General features: G+C 37.7%; 1 protein-coding gene across 7 annotated transcripts in view; it reads left to right on the forward strand.

Moving 5' to 3' along the window:
* Positions 1–27,888, forward strand: part of FBXO38 (F-box protein 38) — a 53,738-nt gene that overhangs the window by 372 nt on the left and 25,478 nt on the right. For 5 of the 7 annotated variants that reach the window (XM_005870436.2, XM_014543058.1, XM_014543060.1 and 2 more), the window contains exons 2-10: positions 6,606–6,796; positions 10,542–10,675; positions 15,764–15,927; positions 16,134–16,299; positions 19,303–19,440; positions 20,637–20,774; positions 22,398–22,491; positions 23,529–23,659; positions 27,243–27,413. In XM_005870436.2, coding sequence (XP_005870498.1) covers positions 6,669–6,796; positions 10,542–10,675; positions 15,764–15,927; positions 16,134–16,299; positions 19,303–19,440; positions 20,637–20,774; positions 22,398–22,491; positions 23,529–23,659; positions 27,243–27,413 — 1,264 coding nt within the window. In that variant the 5' untranslated portion in view covers positions 6,606–6,668. Of the gene's footprint in view, positions 1–5,997; positions 6,058–6,605; positions 6,797–10,541; positions 10,676–15,763; positions 15,928–16,133; positions 16,300–19,302; positions 19,441–20,636; positions 20,775–22,397; positions 22,492–23,528; positions 23,660–27,242; positions 27,414–27,888 lie in introns of those variants that run through there. The other 2 variants (XM_005870435.2, XM_005870437.2) reach the window with 2 other exon arrangements.

Genomic DNA, 27,888 nt, shown 5'->3' on the forward strand with positions numbered 1-27,888 from the left:
GGTCTCGGGCCCCTTTCGGGCCTATCGCTCCCGGGACGGCAGGGGTTGGGCTTGTGGTTCTCGGCCTCCTAGGCCCTGGTTGTGGGGTTTGCCTCCTTGCTTGAACCTGGCCCAAGAACACGCCCTTTCTTGAACAAAACAGGGGTTGTGGGCCTAGACAAGTAGGGGCACCCCATTTCATTCCGGGCATCACGGATTCCAGGATGTTAATGTTTAGTCGGTGGTTCAGCCGGGATGACCCTGAGCAGGACCCCACGAATGAATACATCCTGGCGTGGCGGCCAGCTCGGGGTCCGGAGCCCCGAGGTCTAGTCTTACTTCGTCCACCGACTCACTGTGTGACTTTGCCCAGGTCCACGAGCCTTTCTGTGGCACAGTTTGCTCATCTGTAAAATGAATGTGTTGGATGCCTCTGATGGCCCTCCTCGCTCAGGAAATCGGATTCCCAGCTCCCTTTCAAAGAGTCTTCCCTTGAAGACAGACCTGAAAAGCATGTCTTTCCTGCATCCTGCATAGCCCGGAGGTCACTGATACGAGATGTCTACCGTGTTTCTTTTCAGACTCCAAGCCGGCCAAGGGCACCTGGGCTCTTAGGAAGGGCCCTGTGCTTCCTTCGCATTGGGGCTCTCTGCCCTGAAGGCTGTGTTTTATAAACCAGTACCAGCAGCGTAAAACACACCGGTGTGAAACATAGGAGACCTTGTTTATGTGTCGTAAAACTCTCTTAACTTAACCGGTTCACTTTGGGCAAATCTCTTCCACTCTCTGGACTTGAGATTTCTCATCTGGCAAAGGAAACTCACTGGTTCTTAATCCCCTTTCCCATAATCCCAGCACAACTGAAGAATGAATAATGGTTCCATAAGGCCATGATTTTCTGGGGGGAGGGAAAGGTGGGGTTTGGAGGGTACACATGGAGGCATATAGATTGAAAAATCTGTGCTTGTGATTTTTAACTTTCATTTTTGACAGTTACTGGTTTAGGTGATTCCTAAAGCTCTTTCCCTCTCTTTACAATATACAGTGCTGTGAATCATCTGTCCGCTTTAGGTTAAAAATAGAGACTTTTGTGTGTGTTTGTTTAAATTACTGTGTGCCTGGAGGTACACACTTTAGTAAAAAAAAAACTTTTAAGGCATAGAATAGGAGAAAAAGGAAAACCATATTTCGGTAAGGTAAAATGCATTAGCAAAATAAAGCTGGGCTTGAACTAGAGTTGAAGACCTGGATCCTCGATTAATTTAGCAGTGATATTTTCTGACCTTATGACTTAGGGCAACCCAACTTACCTCTTTGGGCCTCACTTTCTTCATCTGGAAAACGAAGAGTTGGACTGGATGATTCTTGACCCTTTTCTTTACTATAATTCTGGTTTTTTGTTTGTGCTTTGTTTTTTATCTAAGCAGCTTGGGGGATGTGGTGTGGCATTTCTTTAGGAAAGAGAGGCTGTCCTTGGTAGGAGACTTTCAAAATCTTTAATGTGAGAAATGGGGCCAAATTAAGTGACATGCAAGATTACTTTGACAGGAGTAAGCTGAAGCCCATAGAAGCTAAAGGAAGGCATTAGAAGCCTGAAGGGCGGAGAAGTCTTTGACCAGATAGAATAATGAGGGCACTGGGAAGTTTTAAATGGGAGAAGGCATTTTTTAAAATATATTTTTATTGATTTCAGAGAGGAAGGGAGAGAGAGAAACATCAATGATGAGAGAGAATCATTGATTGGCTGCCTCCTGCACGCCCCACACTTGGGATCGAACCTGTAACCCGGGCATGTGCCCTTGGCCAGAATCGAACCTGTGACCCTTCAGTCCGCAGGCCAAAGCTGCATCCACTGAGCCAAACCAGCTAGGGCTGGGAGAAGGTATTTTTGATGAGAATAATGAAAAGTAATTTAAGATATAATAATTAAAATGACTGAGTTGTACGACACCGGTGGTAAAATCTATCTCCACTGTGAGCTTCATGGGGAGAAAGTCTGTCACCCCCTAGCACTTAGTTGGCAGTAAATAAATAATTGAGTTAAGGGATGAGTCACTTAAGTGATGGATGGATGGATGGATGGATAGATAGTAGCAATCATGAAAAGAAGTTTCTCCAGAGGATTGTTATTAATTAGATATGGGATGAGAAATTAATACAGAATTGTGAACGTTTTGTAAAAGAAGTCCCTTAGTTTTCTGGTTAGTTGTAAGGTGTTTAATCTCTGCCCTATAAAGTGTGTAGTAAGAGACAAACACATGTCCTGGAGGGTCTGGTGTGATCTGAGGAAGGGAATAATTAGAATAATTTAGGGATAGAAGAAGATGTTGACAAGATGGAACAGGTATAGGAAGGTTTTTAGTTGCAACATTTAGAGAGTAAAGGAGTAAATTTATGTAGGTCTTTATAGGTATTAGCAGTTGTGGGAATTGTGAAAAATGTGTTAAAACCTCTATTATGGAAATAGAGGGTTAAAAGGAAAATAACTTGATTTTGTAAGCAAGGAAATGTTGATGCAAGAGTGGAGAAAGCCTTGAGGGCTGAGGATTAAAAGACTGGGATAAATTTGGGAGCAATCAAAAGGAATTGAATTAGTAGAGGATAGTGTAGTTTTGCTTGGGATGGAGGGAGCTTTGAACTGGCAGGTTGGGAGAAGAGCATGCATGTCTAAGATAAATTGTGTTATGGAAGGACCCTAGTTTAAAGAACACTCACAAATAACACTGGCTTACTACTTAGAGTGTACTTGGGCCTCCAAGACAAAAATAATACTTCCTGTGACTCAGGTCTGCTAAACAGACAGCTACAGAATGACTGTGGGATACCCAGGGCTATTAGAGACTACTGTGTGGGAGCCTAAATTAGATGGAAGGAGAGATGCAGTTCTATCACAGCATCCAGAAGCCCATCTCCAAGCACTGGGGCATATCTCTAGAGTGCAGGGAGGCAGCCAAGGTGCAGAGGACTGACTTGATGATAGGGTATATAGTGTGGGTTGGGGAGTCTGAATTGTACCCTGAGCTCTGACACTTAATATATGCCCTTGGGCAAGTGACTTATCCTCTCTGGTACTATTTATCCATCTGAAAATTGAGGATGCCAGTCTCGGGTAGGGACCTCTGGGTGAGCTTTGATGTGTCCCTGAAATTGTATGTATGTGATTCAGCATACATGAGTCTGGGTATGATTTGTTTACCTCTTGGCGAGAAGATGTGCATCTTCATCAGTCTCAGATGTGTTTGTGGCCCAGAAAAAATGAACAACTCTGTGACTAGGTAGTCTCTGAAGGCCCCTTCCACTTTTAACATTCTGGGATTCTATAAAATTGTCAGAATGACATTTCTTTGAGATTTAGACTCTAAGCCCCCAGAACTTGCTAACCCTAGAAATAAGACCTAGTGCTGCAAACTATAGTCCACATATTTATACTCACCTCTCCTTAACCCTCCCTGACTCCTCTGCAGGCCACCTCCAATGCGTCATCTTTATCTACTGCTGATAACTGGAATTTCTCCCCTTTCCTCTTTCCCTTTTAACCTACTGCTGCTTTAGACCTTTCTTACTTCGTTGAGTTTCTCAAGTGGCAAATGGTGATATTTTGGAGATAAGGGTAGGAAGAAACCAAGATATAGAAGGGTAGTCATGGCAACTTTTTCTCACTTGCTTTTATTCCTCATTCCACTGAACTAAGAGTATGTAAGAGAGACTGTGCATGGACAGGAGAGACAACATCGTTACTCGGGAATTTGCATGTCTTGCATGGTATTTTCTTCTCATACAGGGATATCAGGCCTCTATTACTCATTGCCTGGGATGAAATGCTTAGCATGGCCTAGCTGTATTTCACATAAATGAAGATGAATCAACTTTAATTAAAACAATTTTGGTGTCCATTATAGAGTGAGTGGCGGCAAGGGGAGATCAATGAGTCCTTTAATGTAAGGGAAGATGAATTAGTCTTTAATGGGGAAGCTTTTTATGTCCTGAACATTTCCAGGGGCACCTACTTAGACTGGAGAGGACTGATGGACTTCCTGTCTATAGGTCCTGACCTGTTAATCCCCTCTACAAGTCCTTTCCCCACCAAAGGCTTAGAGTAAGGGGGGCAGACACTACTCTACCCACTGCCAGGTAGGTAGCTTACATGACCAAGTCTTTAATTCTAGGCACGATATGGGAAATATACATATAATCTCACCTAAAGTTTTGTTAATCTTGCTAATTTAGGCCCTTTAGTGTAGAGTTACTGCTTACTGTTGGTTAAAGAGATTCTTGTGGGCTTTCTGGAGACCTAACATCTATATCAGTGGTTCCCAAACTTATTTGGCCTACCGCCCCCTTTCCAGAAAAAATATTACTCAGCCCTGGAAATTAATTTTTTAAAATTTTAATAGCAGTTACTCATCGCCCCCAAATGCACCTGTGGCCATCACCGCCCCTCTGGATCGCTGCAGCGCCCACCGGGGGGCGGTAGCGCCCACTTTGGGAATCACTGATCTATATGATGTGCATAATGTTATATCTAGTGAGTAAATATTTCTCTGAGTTCCAAACAAGTGAACTTATATAAACTCAATGATATTTAAGATGCAGTCAGTTTGGTTTAAAAAATTCAAATGTAGGTTGTACACTGGGGCTACTAAATCTGACTCACACAAAACCACAGAATTGTCAAATATAAAGGGACAATAAAAGGTGGGATTGTAGATGAGGGGGTAAATTATGAATTGGTGTGGATTTGGCTAAGAAGGATTTTTACTTAAAGGATGAAGAGTCAACATGGTATGAGTAAATGGAATTGTGAAGATTTCTTTTTAAAAAAATTTATTGAGTTTTGAGAGAGAAAGAAACCACAGTTTGTTGCTTCACTTATTTATGCATTCATTGGTTGCTTCTTTTATGTACTCTGACCCAGAATCTCCACAACCTGGCTTGTAGGGATGATGCTCTAACCCAGCGGTCGCCAACCTTTCGGACCTCACAGACCACCAGTGGTCCACGGGCCACTGGTTGGCGACCGCTGCTCTAACCAACTGAGCTCCCTGGCCAGAGCAGAGTTGTGAAGATTCTTTTAAAGGTGAAACGTTAAAATATGATAGCTAGAGAATTAACCCATGGTTGGATTACTCTGTACTCATTAATAGTCTTGTTGAGTCATTTACATGCTGCAGGGTAGCTGTGATGTGTCCTTATTGGAGTAACATCTGATTACATTTTTGCAGGGTTATAGGCTTGCTGCTGAGGTCATTGAGTGCCATGGTAGCAAATAGGAACATGAAACGGTTCTTAGCAGCCTTGAAGCTGCTGGATGCATATAAGTAATGGAAGGACTGATGGATATTCATACATCAGACATTTGAAGGTTTATTATGAGCCAAGGACTTGTTATCACCTAGAGGCAGGAGGTTGAGTTTCTTTTCCTGGCAGAGACATGATGAATAAAATATTACACAAGTTGCTATGGTAGAAGCTCCCAGGGAGAAGTTTTCACAGAGGACTTAACATTTAAACTAGATTTTGAAGGCAGATTAAAGAAAACACAAAAATTAGTGGTTTCTTAGGCCACAAAATAAGGAAGGGAAGGACTTCCTAGTCGGGAGTCAATAGGTTATTAGGGATGAAAGATCAATGATGGTTTAAGGGAACTGAGGATGTTGGTGTGGCTGGAGTGAGTGTCCTGAGGAGCAAGTGGTAGGATTGAAAAGTGAGATAGGAAAGGTGGCTTGAGACCACATTGGAAAGATTTTATCCTAGAAACTAGGATTTCTTGCAGGCTGATTCGGTCATTGTGTGTTTTTTAAGAGCTACACATGACCAATCTAAAATTTTCAAACAATGGAGAAGAATATGAAAAGTAAAAGTCCCTTTTCTACTTTCCTAAATCTCTGTTCTTACTCCCCCAGAGGAAACCACTGTTAATATTTTATCATGCATCCTGCCAAAAATGTCCTATGCCAACACAAACGTATTTGTCCTTGTTCTTTTATGCAAATTCAACATCTTGCTCTTTTCACTTAGGAGGCAATCAGAGGAATGTTGTACAATGATAACTCTAGCTTCAGTGTGGAGTATGGTATGGTAAGCATTTATTCAGCATATTATATATTATAGGCCTACTGTGTGGCAGGCTGTATTCCGGGCCCTGGCATTATAGTGGTGGATATCATTTAGGAAGCCATTGCTATAGCCCAGGTGAGGGCTGATAGAGGCCTGAAAGCCAGTGGGATTGGATACAAGAGCAATATTATGGTACAGTTGATGAGAGTAGCAATCAAGTGGCTGGGAAGTGAAAGCTCTTGCCTTATATTTGAAGAAATTGATGCTTGGTGAAATTGAGTAAGTTAGCTAAGAAGCAGCAGAATACAAATTAGAATCCAAGACTCCTGGTTCCTTGGATTTTTGCTCATTCTAAATAATTGTTGTATATTCTGTACTATTCTTCAGAAAACTATGTTCTGCGCCTTATGTGTAATAGTTTTATTAATTTGAATGTGATCTGTACCATTGTAATTATCTTGGTCTGTATTTTAAAGTAAATGTTGTTTTACTAGTATCTAGGTTTTATAGGGATAATTTCTGCATCTGACTTGCTACTTTAATCTCCTTTGTTCTCTGCTTGCTTTCAGGAACTTTGAATTCAAATAACCAAGAGGGGAGATTTGCTCTTCTATATTGGAGATAACGCAGCGATGGGTCCACGAAAGAAAAGTGTTAAAAGGTGTCTCATGAATAATGAGATCCCTGAGGAAACAGTTTCAGAGGAAACAAAAGATTATATGAATCAACTTTCACATGAAGTGCTTTGCCATATTTTTAGGTAAGATTATTTCTTTTGTTGCAGAAAGTTCTATTGGACAGCTATTTTCTAGACTCTGTTAACATTCCAGGCTTCTTGGAATTCTTTTTGACTAAAAGACTTGTTGACTTTTGTTATTATATCACTGTGTATGTAAGGCAGCATTTCTGACTTTTTTTTTTACTACAACCCACATTGAGAAACACATTTTTGCTCAGTATGCAGATATATGTAAGTGGTTGAATCAAAAGTTTTGTGAAATAATACCTATTATTACCATATCCAGTGCACACATGAAAGTTATTTTGTGATGAACTTTTTTTCAGAATCTTTTTTTGAATTATATTTTATCCAAATTGCATTATAACAGTAGTTAAAGAAACCAAAACAAACAAAAAACTCACAACATCAACAAAAATAACCTGTCTTTCTAGTTTCCCCTGCTCTCTTACTTCAGTAATGATCCATTCAATAAATAAATCCTAATATGCTTTGTTTCTGGAATTGGAGACCTGAGTTTGAATCCTGAGTCTCTCATTTACTAGCTGTGGACCAATGAGTAAGGATTCAATGAGATAATGCTTTTAAAGCACCTCACACACTGCATGGCATAAATGCTTCATATTGCTACATGGTCTTCATAATTATCATTTTAGTCACTGTTCTATTCCTATGACATGATAATTACCTTACCCCTTGTGTTCTGACATCTGGATTGTTTCCAGTTTTTCTCTTACACAATTACAGTGAACTTTTCTAACCATCTGAATTTTCAATTATTTTAGATTATTTTCTAGAGTAAATTTCCATATGAAGTTCTTGGAGATGATTTGAATTTTTAAAAATTATTAAATATTTGTAAATTTAGATGTTTTTAAGAAGTAGCAGAGTTACTTTAGGGAACCATGGATACTTTATTTTTATTTTCTAATATAAATTTGTATTAGTCTTTATCATCTTCAGTTTGTTACTTTGTGACATAGTGTAGTTTTTGTTAGTTTAGTTCTGGGAATAGGGGCCCAATTAAAATAACAGATTTTTTTTTAACATAATGAAAAACTGCTAAAGTTCATCTTACAGAAAAATGTCTACTAGAATAGCCAAAATTTTTTGAGAAAAGAGTGTAACCTTATCAGATATTCAAATACATTTAAAAATATAAAATAATTAAAGATTTGGAATTGGAGAAGATATCCTGGCAGTAGGGTAAAATAGATAGAACTCCATATGTAGGCTCCATATGTAGATTCAAATATATGTGGGGAATCTTGTTTATAATAAGCTTGGTATTCATCACTGAGGAAAAGCAATGCGGGTTATTATTCATTGATGATGTCACAACCTGAAAGCCATTTGGAGAAAATAATAAAAGCATGTTCTTATCTCATAGCTGACAACTAAATTCTAAGTGCATCAATGAAATAAACAATAAACTATTAAAATTCCAGAAGAAATCATAGATAAAGTTGTTTCCAGGCATGTGTGTTAGACGTTTGTGAATGATGGAAGGACATACTATGAACAAAATTGGATCGTATTTTAAGTTGAGAGTGGATCAAATAACATTATACCGTTCAAACAGAATACTTAAATGGAAGGGTTGGAGTCAAGCACAAGGATGTTATTCTGGTTCTAATGCAAAAAACACGCAGCAAATTGGCAGAATGTAAAGAACTGTGAACTAAGCTGAATACTTAAATTGGGTATGAGCTGTTTATTCTAAAAAAAGATTTATTTTTAAGCTTCTGACGTTTTTATCTGAGGACCAATGTTTTAGTTTTTGATAATTACTTAGCATGTTTTCATGAAATAAGTAAAACTATGGCTTCCTTAAAAGAAACCTAATCTTTGTTGTGTGTGCCATGTTAAACACATCTTTTCTAAAATGTATTTGATCTGCCTTTTGAACTCCAGCCCATTGACTATGTATCTGTGAAGAAAAAATAACATTTCTTTTTCTGAGGGCAAATGTGACGTAAGATAAACTTCGTGTGATTACTGATCTATTTGTATTTAAAGGGAGTATAATATTAACTGAGGCAAATACTTTGGATAACAATGATTTGGGGGAAAATGTTTTAGTGGCAAAACTAAACTCAATATTTTTCATTGTTTATAAAATGTGTAGTTATATAGTTTCTGAAAATTCTGCGTACCTTTAAGTTATGGAGGCTGTAAATTAAGTTAGCAGTAATACTTTTTTTTTTTGGTAGAGAAAATGATTTGATTTGATTCTCTTTATTTAAATAGTTTTAAAGGGGAAGGGAAAGGAGCCAGAGGTAGGAAAAAAATGGAGTAGAGAAATATTCATCAGGCATACTTGGACTTTTCTTTTAGAATTAGCTTAATTTTTAGGATTTAGACTCAGACCCAGCTGTGTTGACATCTTCTCTTTCTCCCTCTTACCTGGCTGTTGACTTTTTGCAGGTTTTTTCTGAGCCAATTCACCACTTGCAAAATGGAATAATTATAGCACCTACTTTATCAGTGAGGATTCTAGCAGGAAACAAGATACACTCAGCTGGAATTTGAAGATAATTTAATGAAGGGACTATTTTGAGAGTGTGGGTAGGGGTAGGGTTAAAGGAATCAATGAGGGATGTTGAAGAATTCAGGTAGGGGACTAGCAATGCAGAAAGCCTTTACCTGGACTTGACATTGGCCAAAGTCAACTGATAGAGAGGTAGGGAACACAGCAGAGCAGAGAAGGAAAGAAAAGATGGGGGAGGGCTGTGTGGCAAACATTGAACAGCCTACCTTGTAAAGTTATGAAACAATGATTTCCGTCTATGACATGATACCATCTCCATAAAGGGTAGCTTGTATGTTTTTTAAAAAATTAATCTAAGTGTGCATGGAAGGGTGTTGAAAAAGAATATTTTCTGATCTTTCAAAATATATGTTGGTATTACTGGAAACAGCAAAATAAAGGTTAATTGAACAGTTTTAAGAAGGAAAATATAACGAGGTTGGAAAAGAGGAAATTGCAATTCAGATAAAGTGTTCTCACTTAATGTTTATGAAATACTTTATCAAAGTGTGTGCTATGAACCAGGAGGTCACAGTACAATTCCCGGTCGGGGCATATTCCCCGAGTTGCGGGCTCCCCAGTGTGGGTCGTGCAGGAGGCAGCCCATCAATGATCCTCTCTCATCATTGATGTTTCTATCTCTCACTTCCTCTCCCTTCCTCTCTGAAATCAATAAAAAATATATTTTAAAAAAAAGTGTGTGATCTAAAAGGTAGAAGATCTAGGGAAAATTATATACTATAAACTTACTGTACATATCTGAGAAAATAGAGTTTCTTGGGGTGTTGAGGGAGCAGAGAGGAATTTTTTAGACACTACAGAAAATGGATCTAGAAAAGCTATAAAATAATATTGGGCATGTTCAAAATGATCAGTACTCTCATCTTCCTTGCATTCTCTTAACACCATGTTTTGAAATGCATTGAGGTTTTTTTCTACCTACTTTTTTTTGGGGGAGATTCTTTTGTCCTTAAAAACTTAAAAGAAGAAAGACAGGTTCTATTAAATACCCTGTGGAGGAAGCTCAATACTTTTTATTTGGATACTTGAGTATTTGCTGACTTACCTGTTTTTAGTAAAAAGCCATATATGCCTATTAATCTTAAAACCCTATGAATATTCCTAAGGTCTTATTTCATTGGAGGGGTAGGAGAATGGAAGAAGGAAAAAAATCACCCATCCGGGAGAGGAAGTCCTTATACACTTGATAAATATGAGTTTCTTTCTCTCACAAAGGTACCTCCCTCTGCAGGATATCATGTGTATGGAATGTCTTTCCCGGAAGCTAAAGGAAGCAGTGACCCTGTACCTGAGAGTTGTGAGGGTTGTGGATCTCTGTGCTGGGCGCTGGTGGGAATACATGCCAAGTGGTAAGTGGATTTAACCTGGAAACTAGCATTAATTATGTTTCCATCAAAGGTAACTTGTCATCAAATCTTGTTGTCTTGAGATAGGCAATTGGAATCATCTTGTAAGTAGGGAGGCAGGGTTTTAGCTAAATTATTAAGGTTGGGTTAGTTTGATAAAATACATTTTGCCTGGCCCTGGCTGGTTTGGCTCGATGGACAGAGCCTCGGCCTGTGGACTGAGGGGTCCTGGGTTCGATTCCAGTCAAGGGCACGTGCCTGGGTTGCAGGCTCGATCCCTAGTAGGCAGCTGATCATTGATTCTCTCTCATCATTGATGTTTCTCTCTCTCTCTCTCTTTTTTCTCTCTCTCTCCCCCTCTCCCTTCCTCTCTGAAATCAATAAAAATCTATTTAAAAAGAATACATTTTGCCTGATGCTTTCCTGTTCTAATGGTCTGTTGTTTTCATTTCCTATTCTTTAAAGGAACTATATCAGCCTAATCCACAAATACATGATTAGAAAATACTTATTGAGCCCTTTATTACCTAAATATATGCCTATCACATTAGATAAAGTATCCTTTTTTTTACAATGCAGTTTTTCATGTTTTCCTATACTCCTTCATGGCGCCCTGTGGTTAAAAAAATATTTACAAATATTTGTAAAGCTGCTCTAGTAGGCCACAGAGGTTGCACTTCTGGAACTTGAATTTCTTTAGCACTTTTAAAAGGCCTATGATAGGTCTTGGATATTTTCAAATAAGGCATTGGCCTTGCAGGTAAAGAACTCAAAGTTAGTAGCCTAACCACAACAAACGGACCTCAGATAAAGAGACCCTGAGAAAAGAAAGTTGTGCCTGGCCAGTGTGGCTCAGTGGTTGACCATGGACCTTTGAACCAGAAGGTCATTCCTGGTCGGGGCACATACCCAGTTGTGGGCTTGATCCCCAGTGTGGGGCATGCAGGAGGCAGTCGATCAATGATTCTCATCATTGATGTCTCTATCCCTCTCTCCCTCTCCCTTCCTCTTTGAAATCAATAAAAATATATTTAAAAAAAAAAGTTGATGACTTTATTTAAGCAGAACATATCTGAAAGGGAAGAATTAAAATTAAGGGCCAATCAGGATTTTTTCCCCCCAGTTAACATCAATCCATTAATTAGTGCCCTTTGGTTACTGTGTGTTTAGCAATTTAAAATTTTTAAACACCTTTCATCAAAGTATCCAGATCCTGATATTTTGAAAATGTGATGGGGCTGGGTATAGGGGAGCCTTAAGGGTATGTGAAGGGCTGAGAAGATAATTGTCTTATTCTGTTCTATTATGTGGCATGGGACAGATTACCTCTGGAACACTGGAATATTATACAGCTTGGGCAACCATATCTTTTCCAGAGGGTCTTCAGTCACCTGGTAACTCTTACGGGTTGGCCAGAGTTAGTTAACAATAGTATATACCTTTTTGCTAAGCAAAGACCTGAGGCTAGGGAGGCAGTCGATCAATGATTCTCATCATTGATGTCTCTATCCCTCTCTCCCTCTCCCTTCCTCTTTGAAATCAATAAAAATATATTTAAAAAAAAAAGTTGATGACTTTATTTAAGCAGAACATATCTGAAAGGGAAGAATTAAAATTAAGGGCCAATCAGGATTTTTTCCCCCCAGTTAACATCAATCCATTAATTAGTGCCCTTTGGTTACTGTGTGTTTAGCAATTTAAAATTTTTAAACACCTTTCATCAAAGTATCCAGATCCTGATATTTTGAAAATGTGATGGGGCTGGGTATAGGGGAGCCTTAAGGGTATGTGAAGGGCTGAGAAGATAATTGTCTTATTCTGTTCTATTATGTGGCATGGGACAGATTACCTCTGGAACACTGGAATATTATACAGCTTGGGCAACCATATCTTTTCCAGAGGGTCTTCAGTCACCTGGTAACTCTTACGGGTTGGCCAGAGTTAGTTAACAATAGTATATACCTTTTTGCTAAGCAAAGACCTGAGGCTAGACCAGTTGTCTTTAAATACTTGAAAGAAACCATCCTAAAGGGAAAGCATTCATCTTACTTGGAGAGTGATCATTTGTAACAGGAAAGAAATTGGGGCAATGTGAAAATGACTGCCATTCCTTATATTAGATTTACTTTAATGGAGGTTAGGCCAGCAGGAATTCTGGAGATGAGATCAATGCACTCTATAAAAAGCAGCATAGGAGAGCTCCCATTTTAAACAGTTTAGAAGAATTTGTATGTACATTGCTGACTTCTTTCAGACTGGGATAAAACCTGTGAGCACAAGGCTTCCATCCCTGCAAAAAATATAAAAAGAGAGTCAAAGCAGCAAACAGTCTCTAGTCTAGAATAAGATCTCACTAATTGCTTGTTAATGCCACACTGGCCTGTCTCTGAGTTTAAGTCCTGATTCTCTCTATAATAATGCTAACTAAGGTTTTTATATAGTACTCATGGTTTACATATGCAAGCTCTTTGAATTCTCACACCATCTCTAAAGAAGGTGGAACTTTACCCACATTTTAGTGAGAGGCAGCATGTACTGTACCATTAAAGAGAATGGACATTGCCAGTGGTCAGATTTAGTTTTGAATTTGGGCTCTGCCACATGGTAGCTTTTAAACTCAAGCTAATTTTTTACATTTGTAAATGGGGTGATAACCTTTTTCATTGGGTTGTGAGAATAGATGAGAAAACATGTAAACTGGTTAGCACATTGGATGTCAATAAAGGTTACTATCTATAATAATAAAAGCGTAATATGCTAATTAGGCTGGACGTCCTTCTGGACGAAGCTGGGGCTGCTAGGGAAGCCCGGGTCCCGGGTGCCAGAGGGAAGCCGGTGCCAGCAGCCAGAGGAAGGAAGGCCTACTCTTGCACGAATTTTGTGCATCAGGCCTCTAGTACGGGATAATAATGTGAATTGTTATAATTAGAAAGACCAAGACATTTCTGAGATCCTTTCTTACTCTTTAGTTTTGTGATGCTAAAGTTACTATATCATTCGAACTAGCCCTGTACAAATAGCACAACTTTTGAAAACTTTAGTATGTAAGACGTAGTGATTTGGGGCTTCATTTTTTTTTTTTAAATATATTTTTTTATTGATTTCAGAGAGGAAGGGAGAGGGAAAGAGAGATAGAAACATCAATGATGAGAGAGAATCATTGATTGGCTGCCTCCTGCTCACCCCCTACTGGGGATTGAGCCTGCAACCTGGGCATGTGCCCTTAACTGGAATCGAACCTAGGACCCTTCAGTCTGCAGGCCGACGCTCTATCCACTGAGCCAAATTGGCCAGGGCCATTTTTATTCTTGAGAGTTACTATTTTTATCATTAGTGAGCAGACAGTTGGCTCTCTGACAGCCTACATTAAAAATAAAAGCCCCAGGTTGTCAAATAAAAAAAATGACAACAACCAGCACAATAGCTGTCTGGTGTGAATGCCCTGTCTTGAACCATAATAGAGTTGCATTTTTTTAAAATATATTTTTATTGATTTCAGAGAGGAAGGGAGAGGGAGAGAGATAAAAACATCAATGATGAGAGAGAATCATTGATTGGCTGCCTCCTACATTCCCCCTACTGGGGATCAAGCCCACAACCTGGGTATGTGCCCTGACCAGGAATCGAACCATGACCTTCTGGTTCATAGGTCAGTGCTCAACCACTGAGCCACACCAGCCAGGCAAGAGTTGCATCTTACTGGTCATGTCACATAATAAAGTTGCATCTGATTGGTTATTTCTTGGTAGCAAAAATCCTTATGTACATTATAGGCACCTGATCTTTTTAAAATTTTTTGTCTTTATCGTTGATAGTATTACATATTATAGATGTCCTCCCTTTGCTCCTCCATTGCCCCCCTCCACCAGGTATCCAGTTCCCCTGCCCTTGCCCCAGGCCTTCACCACCCTATTACATATAAGTTCTTTGGTTAATCTCTTTCTGCCACCCCTCACCCCTTCTGAGATTTCTTAGTTTGTTCCATGTTTCCATGCCTCTGTTTCTATTTTATTTATCAATTTATTTTCTTCATTATGGTGTATAAAAATGCCATCGATTTCTGGATGTTGATTTTGTAGCCTGTTCCATTGCCGAATTCATTTGTTAAATCCAGTAGTTTTTTGGTGGAGTCTTTAGGGTTTTCTGTATACAATAGCATGTTATCTGCAAAAAGGATAGGTAATTAGGCCCTGGCTGGATGGCTCGGTTGGAACATCTTTCTGATACACCAAGTTTATAGGTTCAATCCCTGATCAGGGCACACATAAGAATCATCCAATGAATGCATAAATAAGTGGAATAACAAATTGATTTCTCTCCTCCCTCTCCCCCACCCCCTAAATTCAATAAAAAATTTTTAAGGGTAGGTGATTACTATTATTATTATTATTTTTGTAAGTCAATCAAATCATACCTTTTTTTTTTGGTCAGATCTGCAAAAAAATATTTTTTTTGGTGTGCCGCAGAATTTTAGGAATTACTTTATATGTGTCATGAAATGAGAAAGGTTGAAAATTGCTGGTGTAAAATGTCTAGGGAGTGCCCCAGCCAGTGTGGGTCAGTTGGTTGGGCATCATCCCTTGCACCTGTCAGTTTGATTTGGTTTGATTTGGGATCAGGGAGATTCCAGGTCAGGACACATGCCCAGGTTGTGTACTGGATCCCAGTAGGGAGCATTGCAGGAGTCAGGCCATCGATGTTTCGCTCTCACATTGGTGTTCTCTTTCTCTCTCTCTCTCTCTCTCTCTCTCTCTCTCTCTCTCTCTCTCTCCATTTCTCTCTCTAAAAATCAATAATAAAAATAAAATCTTTATTAAAAATAAATAAAATGTCTATGGAGTGATAGATAAACACTAGACAGAGTAGTTATTAGGACTAAAAGAACCTAGGTTGGGATGGGATTTAGGTGAGAACCGAGCTTTCTGAAGATGAAGATCTTTCTTATCTTACTCATTTTTTTTGGTTGCAGGGTCTGTGGACCCCTTGAGGTTTTATGTACCAGAGAGTACTTTTTGGGGAGGAGGAAAGTGCCTAGTAAATGCTGACAAACAGAAAAATGAACCAGGCTCTAAATATCTTTGAACTTCTCAGGCTTCACAGATTCCAGTTTTCTGACACTATTGAAGAAGATGCCAGACGTCGAACAGCTATATGGCCTTCACCCTAGATACCTTGAGAGGCGGAGGGTGCGTGGCCATGAAGCTTTTAGCATTCCAGGTGTTCTGGAAGCTTTGCAGGCATGCCCAAACTTAGTGGTGAGTGCCTCTAGTTGAACATTTAACATCAACTACTTGATGAAATAAATAAAAATAATGATAACGCATGTTCACTCACATGTAAATTTCATCCATAGCAAACTTTTAAGTTCCATTGCATGCTTAACATCTTACGATACAGAAATAGAAGCTTTGGGTGATAAATTAAAAGCCTTTCTTATGCTTGCTTTGGCATTATTTTCTAGGGTGTGGAGACTTCTCATTTGGAATTGGTAGAATCCATTTGGACGTATATGCCGCATGTTCATATTTTGGGGAAGTTTCGGAATCGTAATGGAGCATTTCCAATTCCTCCTGAAAATAAACTGAAAATTCCTATAGGAGCAAAAATTCAAACTTTGCATTTAGTTGGTGAGTACATGTTTCTCGGGTCACTTGTGACTCTTTGAAATGCCACATTAGTTGAATATTCATTGAAAGGAAATAGGCAGAATTTTAGAAATGTCTTTGTTGATTGATGGTGGCAAAGATATGCTTATGAGATTTGTATAAAAATTTCCCACTAAAAAGCCTGGGATGGGGGATGAGAGAAATACTGCTTCACAACCACTCTATTTCCTTTTTGAAGATAGTTTGAGTAGTTTTGAAAGTTGTTGGTTTGTTTGTTTGTTTGTTTGTTTCAATGAACCAGAATCCTGCCATTGTTATCTAACATCTACCTCTTGATTCTAGCTCAACCCTCTAGAGCAGAGTCCTCCAGTGTAACTTACTGTGATGATGGAAATGTCCTATACTTGTACTATCCCATATGGTACCCACTGTGGCTAGTGAAACAGGAACTGAATGTTTTTTTATGGTAATTTATCAAATAGCCACATGTAGCTATTTTTATATAATAAAAATCTTCATTATAGCTCTTAGGTTACTCGTATCTTCTCCAAGCAGAAAGTGCCCCTGTATTCTTCAACCCAGAGTCATTGGAAAACTCTACCACTTCTCTGTTTCCCTGAGAAATGGGGAAGAGATGGTCTTTTCCAGAGTCATCTTATTTGTAATGATCACAGTGTGTAGTCTCTGTCTAAATATTCTCTGGTACTATATCCCAATAATTTCAACCTAAGTAAATGAATTGGTAGAATCCATTTGGATGTATTTTCTCTAATTTGTTGTCTTTGGCTTAGATTGCTGAAGAGAATTTTTATTACTCCTGTTACTATAGTCTGACATTTAAAATTCATTTATTACATATTTTACTTAAAATATACATATTGAGTATCTGCTGTATTTCAAGCATTATTCCAGGTATTTTGGGATGGTCCTGAACTAGAAATTTCTGAAACTGGGTCAGGTGGGGAAGGGAGAGCAGCAGGGATGATAGGAGTAAGTCTTAAATAAGACTTATGTGCACAATTATGGAGGAGGAGCAAAGCTCTCCAGCATCCCTTCATTGACAAGATCAAGGAGTGGTTCTGATTAAGGACTTGGATATCTAGTTTGAAATTGGGTTTTTAGATAGCATTATAATATCTGAAGTTAAAATATAGGCCCTGCACATAGACTGTATTTTTATATCTTTATGTTTTCTATGATTCCTGTCACAGTTCATTGCAAAAAAATATGTACTTGGTAAGTTGAAATGCATTAAATAACTTGATTAATTCAGCAGCTTAACACTGTAATGGTGATACAAATGTGGGTAGTAAATTAATGAACGTGCTGGGGAAGACAGGTAATAGTCTTTGTGTATAGAATGGATTTGGGGCAAAATGTAGATTGGGCATATGATGTCTCATCTGCATCTGTCTCATCCTTGCTACCTTGGGTTTCCTAATCAGAACTACCATCATCATGGTAGATATATTTTTGAATTTTGCATCTTTGAGTCTCAATCTGTACCTTACTTCCTCTGTTTTTTTTTCTTTGGTCTCATCCTCAATTTTACTTCCCATCTGTTGCCATCCAATGTGTATGCATCATTCAAAGTTAAGTTAACCATGCTTATTTGGGAGTACCAAGTTAAGAAGTTATCAATACAGTAGAATTTAGATTTCTGTAGAATTTAGCTTTTAAAGAACCAGTCATTCAAATACTCTAATATTGCTTTCTCTAGTTACCATTGCTAGCAGGGCTTCTACTGACTCAAATTTAAAAGTTGCATTAAGCTGGTTTAGCCAGCTGCTGCTTATGAAATACCGTAACCCTGGACCCTTGGATATCTCTCAGAACCTGTGTCACTTCCTTGGCTATTCTGTAGCCTGCTGTGTTTAGACTCTCGAGCAAGTTCCTGGAGCTACTTCCTTCTATTTAGAATGTACAAGTTACCTGTCTTCTTTCTTCTTCCATATTTCCTGACTTTTCCTCCCACCATAAATCCCCTCCCCTTTCTTCCAGACATGGTCCTCTGTGATTTCTAGCTTTAAGCCACTCGTGGATCAGAAGGGCAAAGTAACTTTATCAGTTTGAAACCCTATATAATAAAAGCCTAATATGCTAAATGTCCAACCATTTGTTCGACCAGTTGCTATGACACGCACTGACCGCCAGGGGGCAGACGCTCTGACTGGTTAGTTAGCTTGCTGCTGGGGTCCGGCTGATCGGGACTGAGTTAGACTATTGGGACTGATGGGCTGGACATGCCCTGGAGCCCTCCTGCAGGCCCTCCCCGGCCCCCATTGTGCACCGCTGGGGTCTCTCCCTCGGCCTGGCCTGCTCCCTCTCGGAATCCAGGACCCTCCCCAGGGCTTGTCCGCAGGACAGGCCGAGGGACCCCCCACTGGTGCACGAATTCGTGTACCGGGCCTCTAGTATTAAAATAAATGACTGACAGGTCTCTCACTTTCTTAGCATTATGCTGACTGGCTCCTACCACACATCTACAGATCCTTAAGATTCATACATTTATAAGAAGAGCTTTAATCTCTGTGTCTGATATCAGTCAGAAACCAGGATTTTTAAAGTCAGCTAGCCTGCATTTGTGCTGAGAAATTTAGTTTTCCCACTGGCAGGATAGTGGACACTGGTAGTGAAATAGTAATTTTGTATATTGTTTCTGTATCTTCTTACTTTTGCTATCAATAACCTATATTTATGTTATATCCACTGGGCAAATGTATCCTGGAAGGGTTGTGGTGTTATGAGAAAGACTTATATGTATAACATAAAATCCTATCTTCCCATGTGCTTTTACTCAAGAAATAATAAAGTACCTTGTCTACTTATGGTTTGTTTAAATTGTTCTTTACAAGACTGTTTTAAGTGAGCCAAAGTTGATAGATTTTAACGGGGTAATTTGTTCTGAATAAAATATCCATGAAGTATATGTTATCAACTTGAAAATAGACTCGAACTTAGATACAGAATACAGAGTTTCTTGGTGATTTTCTTGTTTGTTCTTTTTTTACATATATGTTTTAGGGGTGAATGTTCCTGAAATTCCTTGTATCCCAATGTTAAGGCACCTTTATATGAAGTGGGTAAGACTCACTAAGCCACAGCCATTCAAAGACTTCCTTTGCATCAGCTTGCGAACTTTCGTCATGAGGAACTGTGCAGGTAATGGGACATAGTCATGGTGGAGTTACTAGTACACATATGCTACTCTAAAAATAACCTATTCTAAAGCAAACTCCATAGCTACATTCATAAACAAAATTATATTCTGCTACTACTATACTATGTGTGTTTTAACTTACCTTGTGAAGATAAATATACTTTTTGTTTGAAGACAGTAGATACATGATTTGTGTCTGACCCTTAGCGAAAAAAAAAAAAGGTGTCACTATGTCTCTAAGTATTTCTTATAGGCACTTTCACACTTTTTTATAGGATTGTTTTAATAGATTTCTGTTTGCTTTCTTTGTCTTTGGTCACCTAGTCATTCTGCATGTAAATAGTTGATCTAATGTACTTTAAAGCATAAAACACTGCTTTTATGATACTGCTTTTCAGTTCAGAAACCTTCAGTGTCTCTGTTTCCCGAGTGTGTCAAGTGCAAACTATTGTGCTTTAAATTGCACAATAACCAGGGCCCTTCTTGATATCCTTGTTTTTTGATTCCTTCCCAAGATACACATTCTTTTATAGTCAGGTCTGCCTACGTACTGTCTACAACAATACCACCATTCACCTCAGTGTCTTTCCTTATGCTGTATGTCCTGAGTTACACACTTCCTTCCTCCTCTTTACTTGTATACATCCTTCAAGTTCTGCCTCTTTCTGCTTCCCTTTCTATTCTATTTCTTTCTTTTTTTAAAATATAGTATAGAAGATCTTATTTTTGTACTTGATATGTCCTGCCTTTTTATATTTTTATAATTTTTCATGTTAGTTTTATCTCCATGTCAGTTGCAAGCTCTTTGATAGGACCATATCTTTTATGATCTTCCATAACACTTAATACAACAATCATTACATAGAGATATGTTTAAGTGATTGCGCTATTTACTTGAGTGAAGGATCAAATTTTCAAATTGGCTTTTCCCCCCTTAGTTATTTTGAGCTCAAAACTATTAAGACTTCAGGGAATTTATTTTTAAAAAACCCAAAACCTATGCAATGTTCTTGACAAATCCTAAGTATATGGTTAACAGGCCAATACTTACATTCTAATAAGTTTAAATGGCAAAGAGCCAACTACTTGGCTCTCATTTTCCAACATAGAATTTATAAGTTATTTCAACTGCTGACTTGAAAATTTGTCTTTAAGGCTGTTTATATAATTCATTGAATTTTGTTTTTCTTTTTCCCAGGTCCCACAAACTCCTTGAAATATGTCCCTTTAGTGACAGGCCTGGCCTCTGCCCGAAACTTGGAACACTTAGAAATGGTTCGAGTTCCTTTCCTTGGAGGTCTTATCCAACATGTAGTTGAAGACAGTTGGAGATCAGGTATTTGTTTTTCTTTAGTTACTAAATATTTTAAAAATCAATTTTTAAAAATCATTAAGATATTATTTACTTCTCTTTTGAGTCTTTTCAAAAGAAAATGCTTGTCAGTAATGGCACTTTCTGTCTGGTGTATTTCATAGAGAGTAAGTAACCATGAGCACAAGCTAGTATTCATTTCCATTTTATGCAATGTTAAACCTTCTTAAATAGAGTGATAAGGCATGTTTTCTGGCTTGTTAATACTTATATTTAGTTAATACATCTGTTATATTCAGATTGTTTCTGAGAAATGTTAACAAGGATGTCTAATACTCTGGTTTTAAGAGATGTTTTTTGACTTGGATACCAGAACAACTCAGGTATTAATAACATAACTATATTTAATAGTATATAAAATGTTTTCATGTTTATCACTTGGATATAGACCCATCCATTAAATTATGGCTTTTAAAAAAATAAACATTTTATTCTCTAGGTCACATTAATTATATTTTAAATCATGATATGTAATAGAACCCTCTCCATTTTAATCACATCTAATTGAAACAAATACCAAAAAATTTAGCTAGCTAGATAATTAATACTTGAGAACTGAAAATCTAACTTTGGATATTCAAAGTATAAATCAGGTAGGGAACCTTGTTTCTGCCAAGGGCCATTTAGATATTTATAACATCATTTGAGAGCATACAAAATTATCAACTTAAAGATTATCCTTCTATATTTGGTCAAACATTTAATTAACTCACCCCTAATGCCTTGGCAGGGCCAGACCAGGTGTTCCCCACCTTTGGTATAAATGGAAAATCATTAAGTATCATTGGTTACAAATAAACATTATCACTAATAGTAATGATAATAATACTTCAAATCCAACAGAAATGCATACGGTATTCACCAGGAGAGTGTTTAAAATTGTTTATAGTAACATTCATAAAAGCTCCAACATGGAAGCAACCCAAATGCCTATTTAGCAATAGCATGGAAAATTAAAATGTAACATATTCTTGCAATGGAATACTGTGCAACAATGAGAATGAACAAACTAATGCTACAGGCAACAATATGGATGAATCTCATAAACAAAATGTTTAATAAAAGAAGCCAGACACAAAAGTATGCATACTGTGTAGTCTTATTTATAAGAAGTTCAGAACAAATCAGTCTTTTGTGAAATTCATTGAGCTATATACATTAATAATTTGTATATTTTTCCCCTCTGTATTTACAAGTCAGAAACATAGCCGAAACCAGTTAAAAATAAAGTAGTGTTGATCTTATTTCTTATAAATATATTGGAGGTTCAAACTTTAGCCAGAAAATGTTAGGATTCCTTACTTACAATTCCCTCATGAGCTTCTGGCTTTCTGAAAATTCTTACTTAAAATTGAAATAATTTGGACTAATTTTCAGATGCCATCAGAATGTCTTTTCAGAGTGACGGTGTCTGTTTCATCTTAGGAGATAACTAGTCGTCCTAATTGATCTTGAGATACTCATTTGAATAGAAAAACAAACTTAGATTTAAAAAAATTATCATTTAAAGTGAGAATAAATGCTTTACTAAAAGTACTGTGGTCAAATAAAATGTCTTATGTTTTGTTCCTTTTCTTTGTTAACCAGGTGGTTTTAGAAATTTGCACACCATTGTTTTGGGAGCTTGCAAAAATGCTCTTGAAGTAGACCTTGGTTACCTCATTATCACTGCTGCTCGTAGGTATGTTTCCTCTTCACTTGTGTCTTTTGTCTTAGAATTATATGTATTTTCCTGCTTTACAAAAATTTGGGGGAATATGTGTGAAAAGTTTGATCATGCCTTGTTCAGATTTCAAATACACTGGAATTGTTTAAATAGCAGCAGGGTTATCATGTAGTGGTAGTCCTATGTTATAATTGATGACCAGTTGAGCTGCTCTTTCAGATCCAGCAAGCTCTGAAAGGATGTGGTCTTATCAGCGAAAAACAGTCAGCTCTCTGGAAGTGCCTGAGAGTGTAATAGACGTCAGCATTGATTCTCTGGCACCTGTAGCCCTCTCAGGAAGCATGTCTCAACTTCAACAATTTTCTGAATCAGTTTAGTTAGTTGGAGATATTATTTGTTGTTGAGCAATCTGTTTAAAATCAGCCTTTTCAAGTTTCTGACCTTATAACACATTTCATATCACTGTGCCACATTTACTGTTTCCTATGTTATCAAAAAGTCTACCTCTACTTCTACTTTAATATTTGATTTAAGTTGAATTAACTATTTTTTCAATTTACTTGTAAACAAAGGTCTTTTTATCAGTAGGATATTAAGAAAATAAATAAAGCAAAACTGTTTCTAAGTTTAAGTAAATAGGTATTGTTACCTACTGTAGAACTATACTCTTTGTTAAAATGGGACATAATGGTTAGCATAGAAAAGATGTTAAAAAAATACCAGCACCAGATTCTTATTTGACTTAATCAGGTTTAAGAAAGCACTGGGAAGGATATAGGATTCTTACTGTGTAATTCATTGTTATTTAATAGGAACTTCCGTGTACCACCTAAGGTGTGCCCACACTTTGCAATATGTATATTTAAAGGAAACATCTCTAACATGTTTTAATGGAGGGGAGAAAAGTTGTTTGCATTTGACACTTCAGCAAGACAAACTACTTTCAGAGCCTTATATTAGGAAGAGCCTTTGATTCTGGTTGCTTGTATTTCACTGTGATTGTGTATTTTGCTGGTTGCTTGTATTTTACTGTGATTTATCTTTGTTCATAGGTTACATGAAGTTCGGATCCAGCCTTCCCTAACCAAAGATGGCGTCTTTTCTGCCCTAAAAATGGCAGAGTTGGAGTTCCCCCAGTTTGAAACCCTTCATCTTGGATATGTAGATGAGTTTTTGCTGCAGAGTAAGACTTATCCCATTTTTTTATTCTTTAGAATTACTGGAGGGAACTTACTTGACTGAAACCTGAATTGGGATGTTTCATATTTTTCTGAATATAAGACAACTTAAACTCTTAGGTGCTCTCACTTCTTGAAAAAGAAATTTTTAATTTAAGCTTTAAGTGTCAGTGATTATTTTTTTCAATATTGCCTCTGAATTTAGCATATTATAGAAAATGTAGTGATTATCAGTATACTAAAAAAAAAAATCCTTATCTACATTTGATATTGTCTCCACTTTGCTGCCCAAGTTTCTTTCCCATTCTGCTTCATTTTTTTCACAGAATGTCATCCTTGGTTCCATTTGTTGAATTTGATCTGCCACACTTCTTGAAGCTTTTGATGGTCCTCTCAGATGAGGTCCCATTCCCTGCCCATGCTCTTCATTTCCATAATTAGCCCGCTGGGCTACTGGATTTCCCAGATAGTGTGAGCACATAATGGTCAGTATTCATTTAATGATGATTGCTGTTGGAAGGCTTGTTCACAGCATTTTCTGGAATGTATTTACAATGGGGAACTTAGCCTTTGGGTTTGAATGCATGTCAATTCGTTATTCAAACTTTTCTCCCACATGACGTTAGTCATACATGCAAGAACACCAGCATGTTTTTATTTTTGCAAGAATTAGTTTATTCCCCATGTAATTTGCAACAAGTCTTTCTTACATTGTTCACTGTCATTCCAGATGGCATTTTTTTCTTTGGATCTAATTTGTGTTGTAGAAAACCATAGAAGGCTTAATTCCTCTGGTCAGGACAGTCCAGGTCAAACAGCGTGACTGTTGTCCTTTTTCATTTCTAATAATTGTCATAGTAATAGGGTTTTTTTTCTACTTTTTCTTTGTTGCAGTTCTCATTAATACAGGTGAAGGATTAAAACAATGAAATCAGCCAGTTTAACACAGAAATCACTTAATCTTTATAGCTTTGGAAAAGATCAGCTTTTCACCAACATAGCTTTAAAATGCTAAATTAGTATAGTAAGTTCATATAAAATCAGTGTACAGTAAGTCCCTCCATAATGTTTTTGGTAAGTTCTTTGAACTGTGGCAAAAAAAATGTTTGTATAATGAAACTAATTTTACTATAGGCTAATTGATATAAACAAGAGTAAAGTTCTTGTGGTATCTGATCAACATTGTAATGAAGGACATTTTAGTACCTCCTTTATTTGATATCAAACTTTTCTGGTTTTGAATGAGGTTATAATATTATGTATGTAGTAACTTACAAAATTATTAGTTTGGTAATTAGTGTTCTTTCTATAAGCTTGTATTTTGTTCTTCCCCAAAGCTCAAAACATCGATTTGTTGTTTCACTTACTTATTCATTCATTGATTGCCTTTGGTATGTGCCCTGACTGGAGATCGAACCTACAACCTTGGTGTATTGGGATGGTGCTCTAACCAACTGAGCTACCCGACCAGGGCATATTTCTCTATTGTGTTTCTGTCCCCTCCCTACACATTTTCAAAGAAAAACACTTTACCTTTGACTACTATTACCTTATGCTTTTCAAAATAACTTGTTTCAGTCTTTTTCATATTTAATAGTCCTTTAGCTCTGACCTTTTTTATAAGCTATCCTCTTCATATTTGCTGCAGTTCATCCATTTCTCTAGTATAATTATTCTTCTCTGCTTCTCCAAAGGCAGCCTACAATTCTCTGCATCAGAATAGGATCCAGGTGCCTCTATTTAGAGAGGAACGAGAGGTCACTGGTCATACTCTGTCACTAAATCTCAGCCTCAGTGATTTAGATTTTAAAGCATCTGTCTAGGAGGTGGGGGTGGCCCCTGGTAAAACTTGAGTCACTTTTTTTGTTACAGAGGGTCTGGCAAAATATAAAAAGAGAAAAATCCTTGTCTCAGACATTTATGGTAGAAGTGACAGTGCCAGATTGAGGAAATGGACATGCTGAAAAGCAGATGCTGTGTATTAGGAATATAAGTGACCCAAGGATGAATACTTATATAGATTTATGATCTCAGAGCTTCCTTTAAATGTGATAGGGATGTAACACTCATTGAAAACCAGAAGCAGTACAGAGTAGTCTTTAGTGCTGAAGCTTTAGAGAGAGGGAGGGAGATGGACTTGAGGACTGCCTACTATTAATCGCGGGGCCTTGAGCAAGTTACTTTAGTCCATGTTTTCTTATTTGTTGTGGTTTTATCTTCATTTAACAAATGAGAAAACTTGGGCTTTTATTATTATAATCTCTGACATTTAGAAAGCATTCAGTAATGGTAACTTTTAGCAGACCTATGAGCTGAACCAAAAAACAAAAATGAGTCTTTGGTGATGTCCTCAGGGAGTGTTACAGTCAGAAGACCCTAAGAGCAGGAACACGCTAGTAGTCTCAAAGGAGTGAATGTAGGGCATGGATTTCTCACATCAGGCTGTTTATTCAGACAGCACCCAAGGAACAGGGTCAGTTCAAGATTTACCTGATCAGAGGAGAGAAAAGGCAAGTTTCAAGTCCAAAGGGCAAGAGAAAGCTTTTTATCAGGAGACTGAAGAAAATTGCTCAGCTTAATGGTAAAGGATGGGTTCAGGTGTAATCTGCAAATGCCAGTAAATGCCCAAAAAGGGGACTATCAGAGAGAGAGACTGAACTATATGGAAAGCGAAATTGGAAGGGTTTTGGAGTAGATTGCTTGTTTTAAGCATGTTCCGAACTGAAGGTATAAATCCCTCTAGTATGCAGGGCAGTTTCACCAGAGCAGCTGTTTTCTTTGTGCTTTGTGTCACTTGATTACAAGGACTGGGAAGATGTTTGAATTCCTATATCCCCAGCCCTGTGCTGGACAATGAAAGTGGAAATGTGAACTAGATAAGTTCCATTTTTACTTCAAAGTGTTCATAGTCAACTGGACCATCCTGGAGAGTAGAGGGAAGATAGATGAGAGAAACATTGATCGGGGACAGGGGATGAGGTGTGATTTCCAATGGCATAAACCAGAATGGAGGGACCTCTTCTACTTATATACACCCCCTCGTCTGTGACAAGACAGTAGGAGCTCAGTGGCAGAGAGGGTGGGTGCGTTTGAGTTAGAAGTCCATGTCCTGGAGACAGAAACAGATTTACCAACCAATAACATGGGCTCTTAAAATGAATCTGAATTCCCCAAGTTTATTCTTCTCTACATATGGCTACACCCAACTCCATAAACATGTGAGTTATATTTTTAAGGTATTATTTTTCTTTTAAAAGATAAAACTAAAACTTCACCATAAACTTGAACTAATACAATATATCTGTCCATTTTGCTTTAAGAACTTTTGCTTTCTTTTTGCCTTTTCTAAATAATTGGAAATAATTTTTCCTATTAGCTGTCCCCCCTTAACTTTTAATATAAATTCTTACTTTAATGCCCATTTGTACAATACACCTAATTAAAAACTATACCTGAACCTGAATCTGATGATGGACAGATGACACAGAATGATCATAGAGAGTGATTGTACTGGATGTTAAGATAAAGAATTGGCAATGCTGCTGGACACTTAGCCTTTTTTAAAAAACAGTCTATTTCTCTTTTTAGGCAGAATGGCTAATGCAGATCTGGTGAAGTACGGTCTGGCCGATGTGGTAGAAAATCCTGGTATTATCACCGATATAGGGATGAAGGCAGTCAACGAAGTTTTTTCCTGTATCAAATATCTGGCAATTTATAATTGCCCCCATCTACATAATCCATACAATTGGATCTCAGGTACTGTAGGCTTAAATCTGCCTGTATTTTATGTCGAGATAATATGTATCTTTGTTTTCTATGTGTACTGTGGATTGCATTCGTAATATAAAATGTAGATATTTTATATGAATTATTCATACAAGTTCTGGGAACCTTTGATAACCGAGTAGGAAGTATATTCAGTGCCTCTGAACTCCTGACATTTTCTGCCCAGAAGTTTGCACTGTGCAGGTTATGGATTCAAGTGCCCTGATCTTGATATATACCTCTTTGGGCCAGGCACATACAATGAAGGTTAGAAATTGTTGCTTGGGATACTATAGTTGTTTCCTCTGAATTACCTTCAAATGGCACAATATCTGAAAGGGCAAAGTGGTTATATATCTAACTTTAGTTAGGTGACATATTACACATTAACTTAGAGACATTTTTTGTCACCTTAAAATCCTAGGCTATTTCAGATCTCTCCACCTCTCCACCCCCCCAACCCCCC

The sequence above is a fragment of the Myotis brandtii genome, unplaced genomic scaffold (assembly GCF_000412655.1).
Source record: "Myotis brandtii unplaced genomic scaffold, ASM41265v1 scaffold32, whole genome shotgun sequence".
Classification (NCBI taxonomy): domain Eukaryota; kingdom Metazoa; phylum Chordata; class Mammalia; order Chiroptera; family Vespertilionidae; genus Myotis; species Myotis brandtii.